This window comes from Abramis brama (genome assembly GCF_963993115.1).
Source record: "Abramis brama genome assembly, chromosome: 22".
Classification (NCBI taxonomy): Eukaryota; Metazoa; Chordata; class Actinopteri; order Cypriniformes; family Leuciscidae; genus Abramis; species Abramis brama.
Window position 1 is genome coordinate 16816613 of NC_139984.1, and position 20336 is coordinate 16836948.

General features: G+C 37.2%; 2 protein-coding genes across 3 annotated transcripts; one reads left to right on the forward strand and one right to left on the reverse strand.

Moving 5' to 3' along the window:
- Positions 1 to 1171: 1171 nt before the first annotated feature.
- On the reverse strand, positions 1172 to 17034 carry LOC311073605 (extracellular matrix protein 2). Of its 2 annotated transcripts, none has more exons than XM_084099475.1 (10): positions 16511 to 17034; positions 14295 to 14909; positions 13120 to 13184; positions 12272 to 12719; positions 12027 to 12142; positions 11287 to 11419; positions 10627 to 10784; positions 10394 to 10533; positions 3187 to 3513; positions 1172 to 1747 (listed from the first exon to the last, which is right to left on the reverse strand). In XM_084099475.1, the coding sequence occupies exons 2-10, from the start codon at positions 14437 to 14439 to the stop codon at positions 1579 to 1581; spliced, it is 1701 nt and encodes a 566-aa protein (XP_083955601.1). In that variant the 5' UTR covers positions 14440 to 14909; positions 16511 to 17034; the 3' UTR covers positions 1172 to 1578. The 2 variants fall into 2 exon arrangements, with proteins under 2 accessions (XP_083955601.1, XP_083955602.1); XM_084099476.1 differs by having other exon boundaries at positions 14295 to 14873; positions 16511 to 16613.
- A 1035-nt stretch (positions 17035 to 18069) lies between these two features.
- Positions 18070 to 20048, forward strand: tnnc1b (troponin C type 1b (slow)). Its single transcript, XM_084099477.1, has 6 exons — positions 18070 to 18319; positions 18963 to 18993; positions 19109 to 19255; positions 19346 to 19460; positions 19571 to 19707; positions 19820 to 20048. The coding sequence occupies exons 1-6, from the start codon at positions 18296 to 18298 to the stop codon at positions 19849 to 19851; spliced, it is 486 nt and encodes a 161-aa protein (XP_083955603.1). The 5' UTR covers positions 18070 to 18295; the 3' UTR covers positions 19852 to 20048.
- Positions 20049 to 20336: the final 288 nt, after the last annotated feature.

The window sequence follows — 20336 nt, forward strand, 5'->3', positions numbered from 1 at the left end:
CAGTTACAGATTTGAAAAACAAAAAGGCGGGAATAAAGAACCCTAAACTCTAACACAAAGAACCATTTCAGCACATAAAGGGTTCTTCAGGAGATACTAAATAGAACACTACATGTGAATAACCTTTAAAGAACCATATTTTTTTTAAACTTTTATTACTCAGTACTTAAATGTATAAATACACTTTAACTTTAAAATAAATTTTACCCCATGTATGTCCAAGTTAACTACCCTGAAATATATATTTTTTATAATTGTGTGATATTTTTATACCATTTATGGTCATCTATACGCTGAAGATGAATGTTCTGTCAGATATTATTGGTGACCTAACATAATAATGAAATTAAAACACAGCAAACCGTTTAAATGACTTATAGGACTCTTTTCACATAGATTAGAGTAATGCTTTCATGATTTGTAATGACTGTGAGTGGACTGACTTAAAAGCACTTTAAGTGAGTTCAAATGCCTTCAGTGTAATGCAATTCAAACTAAATGTGTCAGGCCATAAGATTTCTTTCGAATGATCAGGCAAGGTCACTGGGGGCATCCACAGCTTGATGTAAATCATTTACGATTGCGAGCTAGACATGAAGCTTAAAGAAACTCATCTTGAGGCGCTTTGATAGAATTCTTGTTTATGAGAATTCTGAGGTACTTATGTAAATGGCTTTCAAGTAACCCGTTCTTACCCAGAGGCAGTGCTGCTGACTGAGCACAAAGGGGCCCGTTTCAGAGCTGTGGGCGTCATTCACACCTGAACTCAGCAGACATCACAGCTCATAAGTTCTATCTCATTACCTTTCTAAACATCATCTTTGCTCTGAGTCCTCCAGCCGTTCACCTGAGGCTTCACTGAAGAATCCTGAAACCTGAAAATCATGGATAATAAATATGCTGTCACAGACCTCAGACAGCATATATATATATATATATATATATATATATATATATATATATATATATATATATATATATATATATATATATATATATATATATATATTTAGCTGTACCTACCTGAGCTGTTAACTCATGGTTCCATCATGTCTGACAGACACTTTCAAATTGTGGTAATTGTTAACATTTAGCATTACATAGAGGGTTTTGAAAACATTCACTCACTGTCTTGAGTTTTAATAAAAAAAATTAAATAAGTGAATTAATATTAAAGTATTATACATGAAATTGTTTTAATGTCACATCAGAATATGAAGACATAAAATAATACAATACAATTATAAATATAAAGTGATAAAATAATAAAATCATTGCAAATGCACCAAAGTATAAATGAATATTGTGAAAGAAAGCCATTAATAACTGTCTGAGCCAGGGAGTTTCTGAGCCCGCTTGTGACATTAACTTACAAAAAGAATGTTTATTACATACAAAAAGAAACAAAATCATGTATTTTATGCTACAAGTTGCTGAACATGACCCAAATGTGCATTTCAAGAGCAAGCATGCACATTATTAATGGATCTAATGGACATGGTGTTTACAGTATTTAACCTGGGAGTGACTGACAGGTGGGGCAGAGGGGTGAGAGGGTGATGTTTCTGTGGGATTTCTCTAGCTCTGTGTTTGAGGCTCCAATATGATCTTGCTAGGGTCCCGGATGCAGGAGAAAGCAGCACGAGGGATTTTCTTCACATTGATGTAGTTGTACTCTAAATGGACAGTTGACAGGTGTGATTCCTCCGTCCTCTTAACCTTACAGATCGATTTCACTGGGACAGAGCTGAAAACACAAAGCCATACGTATGATTCACCATCAAATGGTTCATTGTAGGGATGTAGATATTTTTTTGTAATGTTTTGCAATAAAAATATCAAATTTTGTATTTAAACTTAAAAATCTGAAAAGCAAAAGTATGCAATAAATAAGATAAGAAACATAATTTCTGAAAACAATTTGGAGTAGGCTAGTTGTTGAAAAAGTAGAAAATTAGATGTGATCAATTCATAATCTGAGAGGGTTTCATAAATTGAGGTTGTATCCAGGGGTATGTAAGAGCCTAACACTATGGGTTTGTTGCAAAACTTAGTAAGCTGACTACATTTAGCATTTTAACACATCTAGCATTTGAAGGCATTCAAGCTGTGCTCCATTCGCAAAGATATTATAAACATTATGCTGCCCTATGATACCTGAAGCATTTCAGGTCTCATCAGTTCTTAGCATTTTATAAAAAAATAAAATAAGGCATCCCAGAATGCTTTACAATGAGCTCAGTGAAAATGTTCTTAAGACAGCATTGTATATTAGAGTTATGTTCAGTGTTCTTGTCTTTTTATTCATGTGTCTGTGTTCCCTTTCAATTTGGTCTTGTTAATTCCCTTGTTAGTTGCCTTAGTAACTAATGAGTTTCACTTGTGTCTAGTTTAGTTGCCTTTGTTTGTCCCCTGTATAGATAGCCCTGGGTTTCAGTTGTTCCCTGTCGATTATCGTCCTGGAGTCTCTGTGTGGATTAAAGTATTTATTTTACAGCACCTGCGTCAAGCGTTTTGGATTGGACCATACACAACATTGCACTACCTAACTGTTTACTATTTTAATATGTTTTATAAATATAATTTAATCTTGGTGATGGCAAAGCTGAATTTTCAGCATCATTACTCCAGTCTTCAGTGTCAGATGATCATTCAGAAATCATTCTAATATGCTGATTTGCTGCTCGAGAAAGTTTATTATTATTATTATCAGTGTTGAAAATAGTTGTGTTGTTTAATATTTTTTTGGAAACCATGCTATATTTTTTAGGATTCTTGATGATGAATAGAAAGGTCACAAAAGCATTTAGCATGGACACAGCATTTATTTGAAATAGAAATCTTTTCTAAAAGGCTTTACTGTCACTTCTGATCAATTAATTGCATCTTTGCTAAATAAAAGTATTAATTTCTTTTTAAAAAAAGCATCTACTGAAAACATTTGAATAATAGTGTACGTAAAGAATTGTACAAATATTTCACACATTATTTGTGTGTGCTGTGTGTTTTTGTGCTTATAGAGTATTAACTGGTTTAGTAACATGCTAATGTCAGACTCCACTGGAATGAACTGAAATCACTGCATCTCATGAGTGATTATAAAGATAGTCGCTGCTTTTGACAGTTAAGATGCTGCCTTCTGTGAGGCAGCTCACTAGGTAAGGATCACAGCTTAAGTGTACATACCTTATACGGTTGTGGTCTAGACGCAGTAGCTGGAGGTTCTTGAAGTGGCGCAAATTGTGGGGCACCCTCTCAAACCTGTTGTTGTCCATGAGTAACTCCACCAGTGTTTGATAAACGCCACGAAATGACTTCCCCAGCACCCCGTGCTCCTCTAACAGGTTGTGGGAGAGGCGTAGGGACTGTAAGCCTGGGCGGATGTGACTCAATGAGTATGGAGGAATGGAGTGAATGTGATTGTGCTGCAGGGAGAGTTGGCGCAAGGCCCTGGGTAGATCTGTGGGCACCACTGCCATCTGGTTATAGGACAAGTCAAGAGACTCCAGCTTCCTGAGGAAACAGACAGACCGAGGTGTGATTTCACATCATGGAGTGTATTAGCGGCAGGCAATGAGACCAAAATTTTATGTCACAATATGAGTAATTGTATTATGCCAATTTTATTTATTTTCATGAATGATAATGATATAATAAGATTGTTATGGTACCAATATTGTAGATACCGGTGAAATTTCGCAAATCTCAATACCAATTTCGATACCACAGCAAAAACCAAAACCATAAATATGTAAATATGTGACCCTGGACCACGAAACCAGTCACACGGGTCACTTTTTTGAAATTGAGATTTAAACATCATCTGAAAGCTGAATAAATAAGCTTTCCATTGATGTGTGGTTTGTTAGGATAGGACAATATTTGGTTGAGAAACAACTATTTGAAAATCTGGAATCTGAGGGTGCAAAAAAATCGAAACATTGAGAAAATCTCCTTTAAAGTTGTGCATTTATGTTCACGATTGTGCTGCATTCACTCACAAAAATACCCGTGCGACTTATGACTGGTTTTGTGGTCCAGGGTCACATAATATGTCATAAATATGTAATATTTAATATGTAATCTGAAGAAATGGTCACTGAACCAATCAACACAATCAGTAGATGAATCAGATTTTTTTTGGTGAAAGGACTGATAGTATGTTTACACGACACCGTTTTCAACTGAAAATGGAAAACTTTTTATGCGTTTTGGCCGTTCATTTACACAACAACGGCGTTTTGGAGGCCTGTAAATGCAAGCTTTGGAAAACAGGTTTCAAAGTGCAAGGTTTTGAAAACGATGCCTATACCGTCTCCATGTAAACAATAAAAACATACATTTGTGAAAACGGTGATGTCATGCGCATGCGTATTGCATGTTCACGCATGCATATTACGTGTTTGTGGGGTGTTTCTTCGCCAACTATTGGTCTGGCAGGTATAATACAGCCTTTGTAGTCATTTTCGCAGATCCATGTGAACAAGGATCATTTTGACAATGTTTTCGTCAGTTTTTAGTACATCGTTGTTGTGTAAAAATACCCTTGAAAGAGATTAGTCTTTGGGATGAATTAAAATCCCCACCACTAACAGTCAACCAGCTTCATCAGAAAAACCATACTTTGCTGGTCTACCAGGCAGACTTGTTCTAACCAGCATGGACCATAGGAATTCATGGTTGTTCAAGCTGGTCTTTACAACTTGTATTTGTGTAAACCATGCTAGAGTTTTTATGATGGGTACATTGGTTGCAGCATATTTAGAGGGTTTCTCTCAAGTGCTGGGGGAGCTTGTGAAGTATTCTGCTGTGTTTGCATGGAGTGGAGAACGGGCCCCATGGCAGGTCATTAACCCAGCACAAGACAGCTAGAGCCAAAAAAGCCTGAGCATCAACTTTGGTTAAGTGCATTTAAATGTGTGTGTATGCTCTGTAGAGGCACAAAGGCAATAGAGCAGCAGCAACGAATGTATGCATTGTGGGGGTGGAGGATTTAGAGTGAGTTAGAGAGAGAACGTATTGAAGAAATGGTAGTGTATGAGAGGCTTTTGTGTTTTTCGAGAGGGCTCTGGAGGAGGCAGCTGGTGTAAGTTTACAATGTTAGCCTCAGCAGGAGTCAGGAGCACATTTCCTCTGCTCTGTAACACTGACGGCTGCCCAGTCCACCAGCGCACTGAGGAGGGTCTCATATAGCAACGAGTGTTATTATTACATCAAAAGCTACACTGACCTCCATGTGGTTTTCATTCACCCAACAAGCTCTGACCTTGAGATGAGAGATAAGATGAGAGATGTTGCAGACTGAATATCAAGCAGGATATCAGGCAGTAAATGTACCTGACAGAGTTTCAGTGAGAACCCATAGCTATTATGTTAAGCTGAAGTAAATAAAGCAATTATTGGTCTCACCTAACCTGTACTTTTTAAAAAGCCCCTAAAACAACCCCCCCACCCCCCAAAAAAACATTAAGTTGCATAATTATTTTAGGTAAAAGTGTTGTCCTAGGACACAAAGTGGGTCAAGACTGCCACTAATAAGTGTAAATGCTGAGAAATAGAGGGGATTTTCCCTCTCTTTAGGAGATTTTTATCAACAGTTGGGTTGTTAAATAAATATATAAATGTTTTATTATGCATGTGCGCAACGGTTCAGATGGGAGCAACACAATAATTTCCAGCCAGACACACACCATACCATCCAACTGACAAAACTGCCATAAATACAGACTTTGCATTAAAAAAATAAAAAGATCATAATTAAAGAACACAGAGCCTCAGATTGAAAGCAGTTTCAGGATTATTGGCTTCTGATGTCTTAGTCAGATTTGTGTAGTGATATTGCTCCCACACAGATCTCCCCCACCGACAAGCCAATAACAGTGGGCATCCTCAGGGAGCACTGCCGTAATGAGAAGCAGAAGAGCACGGCTGCCAGCCACCACGTTCACGGGCACACAGATGCAAACGTTGCACAACTGCCCTTACGTAACCTGGCACGCGGGACAGGAAGACCACTGTCACGACAAGGCATATTTCGTTGGATCTCATGTTGTTATATTATGCATGCGGGAGACCCAGGCTCAGCCAAACTCAGCCTCTTAATTTCGGGCACTATGATTTGAACAAGCAAGAGCAGGCAATGGGATAACTGTCACCAGCTGTGGCTCTGCAAATTCATGCTTTTTTTTCAGATTCAGAAGGTTTTGAATATTTTTTTCACACTATAAAAGAGTAAACGGCGTCTACTTGTGTGTATCTCACCTCAGAACTGCTGGCTCTCGGTTGTCTCCTCAGGCAGAGATACTTTATATAACTCCTTATGAAATAAGAATGTGCAAGTCTTGGTGAAACTGCACTAACTTGCGTTTTTGTCTCCCTGTGAGAAAACAAGCAGCGCGTGTCCTCTGTTTCACCCCCTTGCCTAATTCCCGTAAGCTCGGTCCAGCTAGCGCATCAACCCATCCATCAAAATCCTCAGTCTCAGGTCATTGGCCTGCAGAGGATCCCTCTCCCAGCACACCCTGTTCTTCACCCTGAGAACCAAAACAACCCTCCAGATGACAGGGGGCCTGTGGTGTCAATGCACACACAGACAAAAACATTGTGCACCTATTTAAACACACCATGATATAAACACACACAGAGCACCGTGGTCATTTATCCCCAAGTTGAACAGATTCCCATGACATCTGGCTGCGTATTGAAGTTTTGTCACTTTTAAAGAAACTTGTGACTCCCATTAACAGCTCAGAGAAATAAACCATGAAGGTTGTTAAGTGAAATTAAAAACAGTAATTCGATTTTATAGGCCTGGTACATCTTTAAAAGAGAAGGACAGAGCTCAAGGAGATGAGGATACACACACACACACACACACACACGATGTTTAAAGGGTTAATTCACCCAAAAAGGCAAATTCTGTCATCATTTAAGATAGAGGTTTATGTCCATCCATTGAAAGTCCATGCAACCTAAATGTTGAAAATCCAAAAAGGACATTGTAAAACTAATCCACTTGAATCAAGCAGTTGAATCCAAATCTAGTTAAGAGATACAATTGCATTATATGATAATGTAGGGGTTTATTTACTTTATCATTTGACTATGAATAACACACATACATCAAATATGGTAAACACAGAAGCTTCAACATACATGCATCACACACTAGAACAAACCTATCTGTTTCTTGTGCGTCACACACCACGCATGTTTAAGCTTCTGTGTTTACCATTTATGAGTGCTCTATGTATGTTTGCTGATCGTGGTTTAAAAGCCTAAATTAAATCTGTTCATCATATGAAGTGGTTGTTTCCCTTCACAAGATTTAGCTTAAAACTGCTCCGTTCATATGGATTAGTTTTACAATGCATTTATGGTCTTTTTGGATCTTCAAAGTTTTAGTTGCATCTCTCAGGTTTATCTTAATTTGTGTTTCAAAGGGAAACAAAAGTCTTTTGGGTTTGGAATGACATGAGGGTGAGTAACTGATGACAATTAAATAAGGGAGAACTTTTAAGCGTTTATCAGGGGATTTTATCCAAGGTGATTTAAAGGTAAATCGGAATTTCTCATTCAGGAGCCATCAACTTCACTAAATTGGAATTTGAAATGAAATGACAGGAAAAGGAATTTACTGAATTGCAATTCAAAATCAACGCAATTCATTTTGGGACTCTCACCTACAAGTTAATTTAATATATATTTATAATATATGAAAATATGATGAAATGTAAACTAAATGCAATTTTTTATAGATAGCATTTCAAATCTATTTATCTATTGTCTTTCTCTGAAGTCTTTAAACCTTCAAGAATTTTTAAACTGCTTTTCTAGTAAAAATAAATAAATAAAAAAAGATTTTTCAGTTCATTTAAATTCTGCTTTCTTACATCTAAATTCAAATTGCAATTCTGCATCCTGTTTGCAATTCAATTCAAATTCAGGAATTAAATTGGGCATACACAACCCAGAGTAGAACAGAAGTGAGTATAAAAGTAATATGCAAAAAAGTATAAAAAATGGAGAAAAGTTTGTTTATTTATTTAATGTCCACATCGGCACCATGGACCCAGTCTAAATACCACTGTAAATCCCAGCAATTTGTTTATATGCAGGGGGTCTGCAATAGCTAGTTGATAGCATTCTCAATCATTTCAATGGCAATTCTGGAAATGACTGATCACAAAGAAGCTTCAGGAAAATATTGTAATGGCTATGTGTATATATAGATATATAGGTGCAAAAATGGACATTATTTAGGCTGACAGGCACTCATAAAGGCTGAAGAAATTAAAGTAGACAGTAAAAGACCTGCCTTAACTCGGGGAGGTTCACAGATTTGTGCCGAGATAATAGCATGGTGCTGCAGATCAGAGGCTCACACACTTGAATGCATGCATGCACGCGCACACACACGCACGCACACACAATTAACAGCACAATTTGGTTACAATGTGACATAATTTTGAAATAAAGAGGCTGTAAAGTTTAACTGATGGCTGTTCAAAGCTTACTTACGCTCACTGCATCTAATCACAGGTTACCTTAAAAAAGCAGCTGGAAAGCAAACGGCGCATCAGCCCTGGCAACAGTTCCAGTGATAATGTCCGCTTTTTAAATGCAGATGCTGATGAGAGTGAAAGAAAGAAAGAAAGAAGTTCCTTCTATTCCCACTTTGAATGGCACTGTTTCAAAAAGATTTGCAATTCACAAGAAAAGAAAATGAGTAAAAGATGTTAGAGATGAATAATGTATTAGTATGATTTGCTGACGGTATGAGAGTCAGTGTGAGAGCGGGAATGGAGGGGAGGGAAAAGACAAAAAGCTTATGAAGCAGAGAAAGTTGTAATGAACAGTCTCATTTTAACGCAAGCCGACGCTTTGGTCTGTTTCTCACATAAAGCTATTGCATGACTCCAGAAGACTTGGAGTCATAGCATAGGCTACTTTTATGATAATGCTATGGTGCATTTGTGTCCTTTTAGAAGCTTGAAAGCTCTAGTTCACATTCATTGTAATTGCATGGCAAACAGCAACCAGCATATATATATATATATATATATATATATATATATATATATATATATATATATATATATATTTAAATATCTTCCTTGTTTTCCACAGAAAAAATAAAGTCATACAGGTTTGAAACAAGTAAATGAGAGAATTTTTATTTTTGGATGAACTTTTAAAGTCTCTTTATAGTATAAAGTACTGTTTATTGTTGCATCTTTTCTTTTCTAGCTTTCAGCAGAAGTATGGATGGTTTAGAGTGATAACCTTGTATTTGTACTCTGGCAACTCATAGAAATCTATAAAAAATCTCTCTGCAGGAATGCTTAAGCATCAAGGTCACCCCTGTATGAATCATACCCCACACATTCACCAATCACACAGCCAAGCCATAACCAGTGCTGTAAACCGCACCATTTGGCTGATCAGCGGCCAGCCAAACATCTGCATTCACTGCAATACAAGTGCAAACTGTTATCCATGAGTGAGCTTAGGCTTAATTACAAAATTGACCATATTAATCTTTCATATGCAATTCTCTTCAAGTCTTTTTACTCATGGAATTAAGTTTGGATGAGGATGAATGATGTGAGACCTTGGGGAAGCACATCTACTCTGGTCGAATCAAAACTATGAGGCAGATACAGGCTGACTGCAGGGCCAGAATATATTATCACCCTCCTTCAAATGATTCTGATGATGACGAACACACAGTAATTGTGTTCTACCAAAACACATTTAAAGGATGGGTTAGACTGCTCTTAACGTGTCTTTTGTGCACCATCTAGTGGCTAACAAGGAATATGCCCTAATGGATCCCAGTCTATATACGTCGGATATACACAAACACACACATCATTAAGTAAATAAAATAAATAAATAAATATTAATATTTAATATTAAAATACATTTGATAAAATAAAGAAATGATTATTTATATACATTTTAAAAATATTTCAATATATTATATAAGAATATGAAAATATAGATGTATATTTTTACTATTTATGATAAAACTTGCTCTGGACCCCACTGTATATATAGATATATGGATTTTTATATAGAAACAATTCAATCAATTTGATTAATTTTGACAATTTATATTAAATATACTATATGTCTTATTAAATATTTTATATAATAATCTTAATATATCAATATATATCAATATATCAATATATATCAATATATATATATATATATCAATATATATATATATATATATATATATATATATATATATATATATATATATATATATATATATATATATATATAAATAAATGTTGAAGCAGGTTGCCATTCCTCAATCAGTAAACATAAACCTATAATGTGTACTAATAAAGTATAAAAATGTGCATGTTGTGAGACTCACGGCAGGTTGATCCAAGCCTCAGGGTAGATGCTGTTCTCTTTCAGGAGGTTGTGACTGAGATCTAACACCTTCAGGTGGACACACTTATCCAGAAGCCTGTCCTGCACCTCCACTATTTGATTTTCCTGCAACCTTAAGTCCTGCAAATACACCAAGACATATAAAAATACAAAAAACAAGAATTTATACAGAGAAAAAAGTGACTGAAACATTGACTGGATTACAGAACTGACCTCTAAAGATGGGGGTAATCCCGCTGGAATGGAACTGAATCTGTTTTTATCCAATCGTAAAAACTTAAGTGCCTTCAGTGGTTTGAAAGCCCAGGGTGCAATACTGCCCTCATAGAGGATGTTTCCTGTCAGTTCTAAGACTTGCAGGTTAGTCAAGCCTACAAAATAGAAAATGGTATTAGTTATTACAATTAAAGGTGTATCAGTATTTTTGTGTGTATTTTGAGCTGTCCTAGACTTCTTCTGACACCTAGTGGTAAGGATGTAACCTCACGCACAAAAACAAAAGCTTTCAGTTGTTAAAATTATTGCACCAATGACCTATTAACAGTTTAATTTAGGTATATCTTCTGAGCAAAACTGTCCAGTAATTAGTGACAGTTACTACGATAAAGCAAGTAATATTCGGCTGGTAATGCGGACTCAACGACTCGCTCCATCTACAATAAAACTCTACTGTGTGAGTGTACATTCATTTAAAAATTATCTAAAAGTACTATTCAGTTCTTTATCTGTAAATTTTTTATTAAGGAAAAAATGACTAAAGAAGTCTGACTTTCCTCATAATAATGTTTCTACATCTAAACTCACATAAATACATATACCAAAGCCATGAATAAACACTCATGTTTGTGCAGCTGGCATGAAAACAGCACAAACCTTTGAAGGTGTGTGAAACCAGTTGGTTTATTTTATTGCTGTTTATCTTAAGATTCTCCAAAGAAGATGGCAAGCGTGGAATTGTTGTAAGTTCATTGCCGTCAAGTTTCAGACTTTTCAGATTTGTCAGATTCTGTTAAAAAAGCAGAAGAAAACACTCTTTTCAACTTGGGATGCAGTTGTTACGTCCTGTCAGCTTTGGGCTTAAGGAACAGTTTCCACTGTGCTTACCACCAAATGAAAAGCCTCAATTTTGCATGTTGGTTAAATTATTTTAATATTAAGACATGTATTTCAAACCCTGCTGTCTCAGACTACTGGACCTGTATTATTTTTCATACGTGGAATGTCATAAATAGACAATGTAAATTGTGCACTTATTTCCCTCCTCAAAGAACATTTATTCTTCATGCTAATTTCACTGACACTGCATAGACAGTCCAAAGAAGACAGTGGCATTTTCCATTGGTTAGAGTTCCTATTTTCATGGTGCTGGGTTTGCTTTGGGAGTGGTGTGTTTGGTCACTTCTCAAGGTCTCCCAGAGGGAAATACGGACATATCTTGGCCGGACATAAATTTAGCAGTTATAATTTGAAACTTTCTTCTTTTAATTTGTATGTTCTTGAAAATCCTGACTAAGACGGAACTTTTTTTTAGATTTGATGTAGACATGTATAGTGCTTTATAGATTTAAATGTATGTAACTGGTGTAATTAAAGGGATAAAGAAATGGCAGTACCATAAAGAGACTTAGGTCTAACGAGGAGTCGTCCAACATGTTCAAACTTAGGTCAAGCTCTTCGAGATTTGGCAGTCCGGAAAAACCACGGGGAGGAATTCTTGTTAAGTTATTCCCTGTAAGACAGCACATTGGTTAAAACGCTGAATGGCTGGGCTTATTACAAGACATAACCGACATAAATTATAGAGTGTCTCGGAGATCCATATACTTATGTCGGATCTTTCAGCCAGTCTAGACCTTACCAGGAAGTTCAAGTACGGTGACTTCCAGGTTCGTGATGACGGGCAGTTGGGACAAGCCAATCTGCTTGCAGGATATTCTAGTTCCTTCCAATTGGCAGCCTTCTGGTAATGAGTCTATGAAATCATCTTGGGTCAGGGTGCTGTTAGAAGCATCATTCTCCTCCCCTTCGGCTTCCTCTTCTTCCTTTCCCTCTTCCTCCTCCTCTTCTTCTTCCTCCTCCTCCTCTTCTTCTTCCTCCTCCTCTTCTTCTTCATCTTCATCTTCCTCTTCTTCATCTTCATCCTCTTCCTTTTTCTTTGCTTTCTGCTCTTCCCCTTGATCCATGAGGCGATTTTTCTCCTCTTTGAGTTCCCTCAAGAATGTGTTTAGTTTCCCTACTGCGCCACCCCATCTCTCCAACACAGCATTGAGCTCCACCCACACAGCCTCGGTTCGCCCCATAACTGACTGATGGGACACACAGAGGGAACACGGCAGGAATTGAGCCCATTAGTGTCACAGGAATGACCAGAAACACGCCGAACAAACTAAACAAACTAAATATAGTGGACAAATAGCACAGATGGGAATAAAGGAGGTGGAAAAATGAGAGGTTGAGCATTAAGACAGGAAGCAAAAATAGACTTGTAATTAGCATTTATGGTATGGTTATTCTATCTTGGACTGCCAGAATACACATACTCGTTCCACTGTAACAACAGTAGCAGCTTGTGAAGCAAACAGGCATTACTATGGGACACAAGTATGGCCATGGATTCAATATTTACTGTTTTCTATTTATTTCATCACACTGTTTGATGTAAGTAACCAGGATAGTGACATTTTGACTGCAGAAATACAGTCTCACCTGTGTATCTGTGGAAGTGTCGCTCGATTGCCCCGTTCTCTGTGCTTGATTGGCTCTCCTTTCACCTGCAAATCCAGCCATGATACTTTAATTCAGTGAGGATGTTCTAAATTGATTAATGATAGTAAATACATTTACATTGTTAAAAAAAACCCATCTATTTCAAATAAATGCTGTTCTTTTGAACATTCTATTCTTCAAAGAATCCCGAAAAAATAAATTATAGTTTCCACAAAAGCACAGCTGTTTTAAATTGATATTAATAAGAAATCAGTATATTAAAATTATTTCTGAAGGATCATGTGACACTGAAGACTGGAGTAATGATGCTGAAAATTCATCTTTGCATCACAGGAATAAATTACATTTATAAAATATATTCAAACAGAAAACAGTTATTTTAAATTGTATTAATATTTCAATTATATTATAGTTTGTACTGTATTTTTTATCAAATAAATGCAGCCTTGGTGAGCATAAGAGACTTTAAATGTTGAAACAATTATTGTTTATACTCTTTCAGGTTGTAAAATGTTAGTGGGTCATTCATAGTTAACGTGATAAACTACACCTGTGGTTAATCTGCTATAGGACACCTGTGTGAACTTGAGGAGAATTTCATACGTCCACTAAAATCACCTTGAGACCAAATTATTGTAAAAATGGCCCAGAAAAGTGAAGTAAGCTCAGAGAAAAGCCATAACTTGCTTTCATATTTTGTTATCTAATACAATATAATTCATCCATTTTAAATGAAGTGTCATTAAATGTTCAAGTACTTTAAAAGGCCACTCTAGATGCAGACACACACACGTGTTTTCAAAATGTTTTGAGAAATTTCCAACAATTTAAACTGTTTTGGGGCAGATACACTCTATCAAAACATTTTTGTAAAGGATGTTGCTTTTACCTCTATTCATTTTATTTCTCTCAAAATATCTTTTGATTCTCTTTAACTGATTTGTCAGATGTACAGTATGTTAATTGTTATTGTATTTTCTCTTATAAAAGAGATTTCAATGAGTTTGATCCAAGTTAAATAAACTACTTTAAACAAGAAGAAATATAACAGACACCATGAACTATTTACAATGGTCTTGTCTGACCAATCCTGAGATTTCATCCTGTGCCACTGCTCTTGAAGTCATAATTACTATAATTATTGCTCTACTCACTTGATGCTGAAGAAGAATCCACCGGTTGCTGCTGTGAGGATGAAACATCAGTCTCAGGTAACAAAGAATCCAGATCATTCTTCAGCGCTTCTCCCTCCACAGCTAAAGCTCCTAAGCACAGGCAGAAGACCAAAAGAGCCTGCATGGTTCTGATCCGATCTGTTCAGATGCTCGCCGTGTACCTGCAGGCTCACCTCTAGCTGCCCTCTTAAATTCTCTCTCAGTCGGCAGTGAGAGGGAGGAGGAGAAAACAGGGAGGAGATCACAGTACGTGGTTAGACGTGTACAAGGACCTTCATTGCCAGGAGTTCACAAAAATATCAACCCCTCCTTATAAAGTGAACAGTTGTGCCAAAAAACACGAGTTGGGACAGAGAGAGAGAGAGACAGATGCAGAAAGAAGATGGTCTGTGTCACGTCATGCCACAGTGACACAGTGTTCACACCTTGTAGCACTTGAGATGGACAAATGAGAGAGTTATCCAAACAAGAGGGCAGTGAGAGAGCAGCCTGACTGACCTGTACAGAGATCTCTCTCCGGCTCCATGTCTCGTCCTCAACATGTTCCTGCCTGGCACTCTTCCATTAGCACGTATGTAAGAAAAAGAAAAAGACCTTGCCAAAAGAGAAAGACATGGTTCGCTAACTCATAAAACAAACACATGGAGGCAGACAGGCATAGAGACAAATGCATTCTCAAAGCATACAGCTACACACTCCTCTTGTTTATGGAGATTATAGGCTTATATTTATACAGTGGCTAAGTCACATTTAAAATGTCTGAATGTCACTGATAAGTCTACAGCATTTCTTGGGCTTTCTTTAAAATAAACGCCACTGGCTTTAATGCAATGACATATATAGATTGTTAGTGTGGCGTCAGTGTTGAAATATTTTTTTTAAAATAAAATTTCTGTACACAATATCTTTTTAATTTCAATCACCAGTGTGAAATCAGAGATTTGAGAAATCTAAAACTGTGGGGGAGGACAGGAGGATGTTTAAAAAAAGTCTGAGTTAAGGTTGGACGAGAGTCTCACACACACATACAAATAGACAGGCTCTCAGGGTCACATTGTGTAGGGAGAGATTGTTTGCATTTACATTTACTCCATAAAGTATCACTGCAGAGCGAGATACTGCCTTGCGACTAAGTTTGCTCAGACAAAACGGGCAACAACTCTGTATGTTGACATAGGACGCATATTTTTATGTGCACAACTTGAGGCATCTTCATACCCTTTTTTCAGGGTTTTTTTTAATCAGAATTTTATAACTTTATTCTATCAACAAAAACAAACATTCACATTGTTTTTAAATAAAATGTTCATAAAATTTTAATTTTGTTACACACACACACGCACGCAAAACGTCGCTGTTTGGATTTAAACAGGTTGATGCACCTTTTGATGGAAATAAATGTTGTGATGTTATTTTCATCAAGAGATGCATCAATTGATCTTGTTTTGACAATGCAAGAGTCAAGCACTCTGTAAAGTCTACTCTTACACATCCCCACCTCCCAGCACAGTCACAGCCTGTTACAAGACTTTCAATGAATTAAAGGTCTGGACTCAGAAGTGCCAATTCATGTGTGAAAATGATTTTTTAATGCTCCCTCTCAACCATTCTTTCACAATCTGAGCCTGATGCATCTTGGCTTTGTCATCCTGGAATATGGCCATGTGTCTTCCTACATGGTTGTTTAAGAAATGAAAAGCTACACACTCCATCAATTAGGGTTAGAAGAACTGTTGCCAAACACATAATGTGCTAGAAACATAATAATCACTGCAATAATGATCCACTCATTCATAAGTATTTGCCTATTTAAATCCAAACAGCAACTTTTCTTGGGGCAGGGCAGTATGTATATGTATATATATATACACTAAAATTATAGACTATTTATTTCTTTTTATTTAATACATTTTCATAGTCACTGAGTATGCATGTTGCTTTCAAAGCAACTTTTTAAAGTAACTTGGAAGAAATCTGTCACAAAAATGTGTATTTTTCTAAAATTCTCCCAATACAAACAAGTTCACTGAATCTCTGCTTCTTTTAGTACCATTTTAAATGGATGACCCCATGTCCAAACAAACAGTGACTAAGAGTCTGTAATTTTACGCTATCTGGCAAAACCACTTTGCCAGACTGCTGCTCCTCGTACAAATGTCTGTCCATAGTGAGTCACTAGTGTGTGTTCTGCTGACCTGTCCAACCCCTCTGTCCTCACTGTCCCACACACACCTTCTGAACCAGCTCAGTGTCTCAGCTGTTACATGTTCTCAGGAAGAGGTGGCTGAGGTCGGTGTATGCTGGCCGTGGAGAAAACTGCAGGGCAAAGAAAGAGAGAAATCCAACAGCAAGATGATCATCAGCTAGAATTCCCAAGTGAAAGCAAGAAGAGCTTCCCCTAACACAGCAAAAGTTTGTAAACTGTGATGGCTAAATGAACCCAGATTACGCTTTTTATACTTCTTTTAAAATTATACTATTTGTGAATTAATTGTATGTGCACGTACTTTGTAATCTCCTACTCTGAGAGTCTTTTAAGGGAAGGTTCATGGCTAGTTGGTGGTTCTTTATTTAGGCCAGAGGAATCCAGAATAGCATAGCGTATCATTGTGATGTCATCTCCGGAGCCATTAATCTATGCTTGATGCGTTCATGCTGCTTGCCTCGTGGACTAATATAACACTGATGCTGTCTCATTTTGACATCAAATATTGATTGATTTGTAAAGAAAGAAGAGAAAGAAAAGAAACAGAAGGACTGAAGTAACAATTCACAAAATAAGTTCATATGTTTTTAAGCAGCTCAGGCACAAGACGTGACTTGAGTACTGGGTTCCCTTCTCTGGACTTAATTATAGAAATAAAGGTGGACTTGTGGTGGAGGAATGCCACAGTGAAGCAGCTGTTTATATATCACTAACCTTAGGACTTGAATAATTAGATGTTTCCCTTAATCTTTCATTCAGAATTGCATTTAAAATGGTTACTTCAGTCAAAAACATATTCCTTGTACTTACAATGGGCAAGAGAAAAATTATTTACGAAATCAACAATCAGAGGTAATTTGCATATACTGTACATACGGTCCAAAAGTCTGAAACCTCTAGTTAAAATGCTTCTTTTTTGTATTTAAAAAAAAAAAAGACAACAAAAATTATCACTGCAAATTACATTAGCCACTAGAATCTGAGTGATTTAAAAACTGAAATTCATGAACTCCACAAGTTTGTGTAAAATCTGAGGATCATGTTCTCCAGCATGATTTGAGGTGATCTAAAGCGCAACTGAAGCTTCAATGGAAGCAAGAACATCTGACCATCTGACCTGATTTTTTAAATATTTCTATAACTTTTTGGTTATCCAAGTCTCATATTTTCAATGTGGTTCTTTGGCCAATTAAAAACTTTGGACGGGCAATATTAATGTTCAGCTCTTTAAAGGATCCACACCTTTAACAAACCCAAACATTGGTGAAGATTTAATAATAAGAAGTGCTACTGGCCTCTTTGATTAAAGTAATTTCCGTGCATGCATAGGACCAGTGCCTGCCACAAGAATGGAGTCGTGATGCTTCTCAACAATGATTGGCAAATGCAGGTGACCGGTGGATAAGTTTAGAACCTGATATGGGGTTGTTGCGCAGGCTGTCAGGGAGAACAGTGCCAAGGACTTATTGTCATAACTGAAGTTCTCCTGCCTGTTGTCTCTGACATTCCTCCTCTATTTATAGCCCATACCATCCCTAACCCCTTTCTGCCTCGCTCCCTTTCCTTTTCGACCCGTCCCTAGCTCTCTCAGATAGGGAAGGGGAGTGACAAAAGGCTTTGTCTTTTCTGAGCCATCCATTCCAGCCATAAAGGCCAAGGCAGGTGGCCCCGGCACTCTTCGTCCTGTGTCTGCTGTGAAGAGAGTCATCAGTGCTGGATTACCTGTGAGGAGTTAAGACAATTTCACAAAGAAAACCCCTAACCCAGGACAGCCATGGATGATGTATATAAAGCAGCGGTAAGTTAGGAATGCAATAATTTTCAGCATTTCATTACACAAATGAGAGTGTAATGAAGAGTCCCATATGTTTTTTTTTTTTTTTTTTTTTTGTAGGAAAGCATCAGCTAAATGATAAATTAATAATTGTTAATTTGACAGTTAACCTGTCCTTGAACATTTCCTTCCTCTGTAAATGACATATTTCAGTATTATAACTATAATCATCTGTCAGAGAAATCAATCAGTGCACTATCGCCTAGTTAGCACTCAAGGTTAAATCAATAAATGAAAATGGGACAGCGGAAATTTGGTGCCTTTTTAAGGGTATATAGTCTAATGGCACAGAACACACAATCAAAATGAATTTGTTCTATAAATGAACACAACGAAACAATTGGAAAGTTTAGATTTGGCATTTCCCACAATAGCTGGTGAAATAGCGAATGGTCATAGGCACTGAGGCTTAAGCATTTAACAATGAGGCAGATGGTGTCTGGTGTCCGAGGACCATTAAACGAGTGACAGCTGTCATTCCTGTAAAGAATAGACATTGGTCAGTCATTGACGAATACCATGCATAGTATATAGTCTTACAACTTATTTTATTTTTAGTTCAAAGTCAATTGGAGCAAAGTTTTGAGCTCTCTCTTACACCTAATAGGTGGAGAACTTGACAGAAGAGCAGAAAAATGGTGAGTTTCTCTTTCTAATCTGTCAGTTTGAACATGTCACTGCATGCATTGTGATCAAACACAAGAGTGTTGTTGATGTGTGACTTTTGCGCTGCTATCTGACTGTACCTGGCAGAGTTTCGCGCTGCGTTCGACATCTTCGTGCAGGGCGCTGAGGATGGCTGCATCAGCACTAAGGAGTTGGGGAAGGTGATGAGGATGCTGGGCCAGAACCCAAGTCAAGAAGAGCTGCAGGAAATGGTAGATGAAGTAGATGAGGATGGTATGTCGGATATTTGATTACGATATCATTCATGTGTTGTTGATGGTATGAATTGGGATTTCATTGTTGAGTGGTCTCTGTGCTTTGTAGGAAGCGGGACAGTGGACTTCGATGAGTTCTTGGTGATGATGGTGCGCTGTATGAAAGAGGAGAGCAAAGGAAAAACAGAAGAGGAGCTGGCTGAGGTCTTCCGCATGTTTGATAAGTATGATCTGCATTTTATCCCAAAGAATATAGTGTATTACTGTATACATAATATTAGCATCTAAAAACAGTTGTTATAATAAATACATGTTTTATCGTTGTCTCTTTGAGGAATGGAGATGGTTACATTGATTTAGACGAGCTGAAGAACATGCTGGAGTCGACAGGTGAGGCCATCACTGAGGACGACATCGAGGAACTCATGAAGGACGGAGACAAGAACAACGACGGCAAGATCGATTACGACGGTAAACATGCAGAGCAAAACATTCAACACTCAAAACATGGTATATTTATGAATATTTACTCGGAAAAACGACCCATTTCGACAACTGACATGCTTACTTTCAATACCAACAGAGTTCTTGGACTTCATGAAGGGTGTCGAGTAAAAATCTCGCTTGACGGATTCAAGTCATTCCCTGACCCAAACCAATCTCTCTGACGTCACCACACGTACACCCAAGTCGGAAGCACGGGAAATGATCTGCATTTCATATATTTCTGAAATTTGTTGAAATAAGTCAATGGTTTCATGTACCGCTGCCCATATTTGTGTTCCAGTAAAAAACATTTTCTGTACAAGGTCGCACGTTTTGTTCTTGTACATTATTTCTTGCACAAATATACTTTTTGAAACTAACCATGAAACCAAAAACCAATGAAAACAGATACTGTAATTTGTGAATAAACTAACTCGGCAAATACATCTATACCAAGAAGCAAATAGGCAGGTTAGTTGGGCAGTCAAATTTATTAACACATCACATCAAATTTCGTGAAAACTACAGGTTCAAACAAGCAACAACAGTGAGGATGTCTCATTAAAGGCAGGGTAGGTAGAAATGGTCTAAAAATTTTATTTTTCAAATTTGTT

Bases quoted from the DNA above. Each gene is read 5' to 3' on its own strand.
- LOC311073605 (XM_084099475.1), bottom strand. From the start codon at position 14,439: ATGCAGGCTCTTTTGGTCTTCTGCCTGTGCTTAGGAGCTTTAGCTGTG. The intron at 12,720-13,119 runs GTGAGACTGTAT...GTGTCCCATCAG, and splicing joins ACACTTCCACAGATACACAG to TCAGTTATGGGGCGAACCGA. The intron at 12,143-12,271 runs GTAAGGTCTAGA...GCTGTCTTACAG, and splicing joins CACCGTACTTGAACTTCCTG to GGAATAACTTAACAAGAATT.
- tnnc1b (XM_084099477.1), top strand. From the start codon at position 18,296: ATGGATGATGTATATAAAGCAGCG. The intron at 19,256-19,345 runs GTATGTCGGATA...TGTGCTTTGTAG, and splicing joins AGATGAAGTAGATGAGGATG to GAAGCGGGACAGTGGACTTC. The intron at 19,461-19,570 runs GTATGATCTGCA...TGTCTCTTTGAG, and splicing joins GTCTTCCGCATGTTTGATAA to GAATGGAGATGGTTACATTG.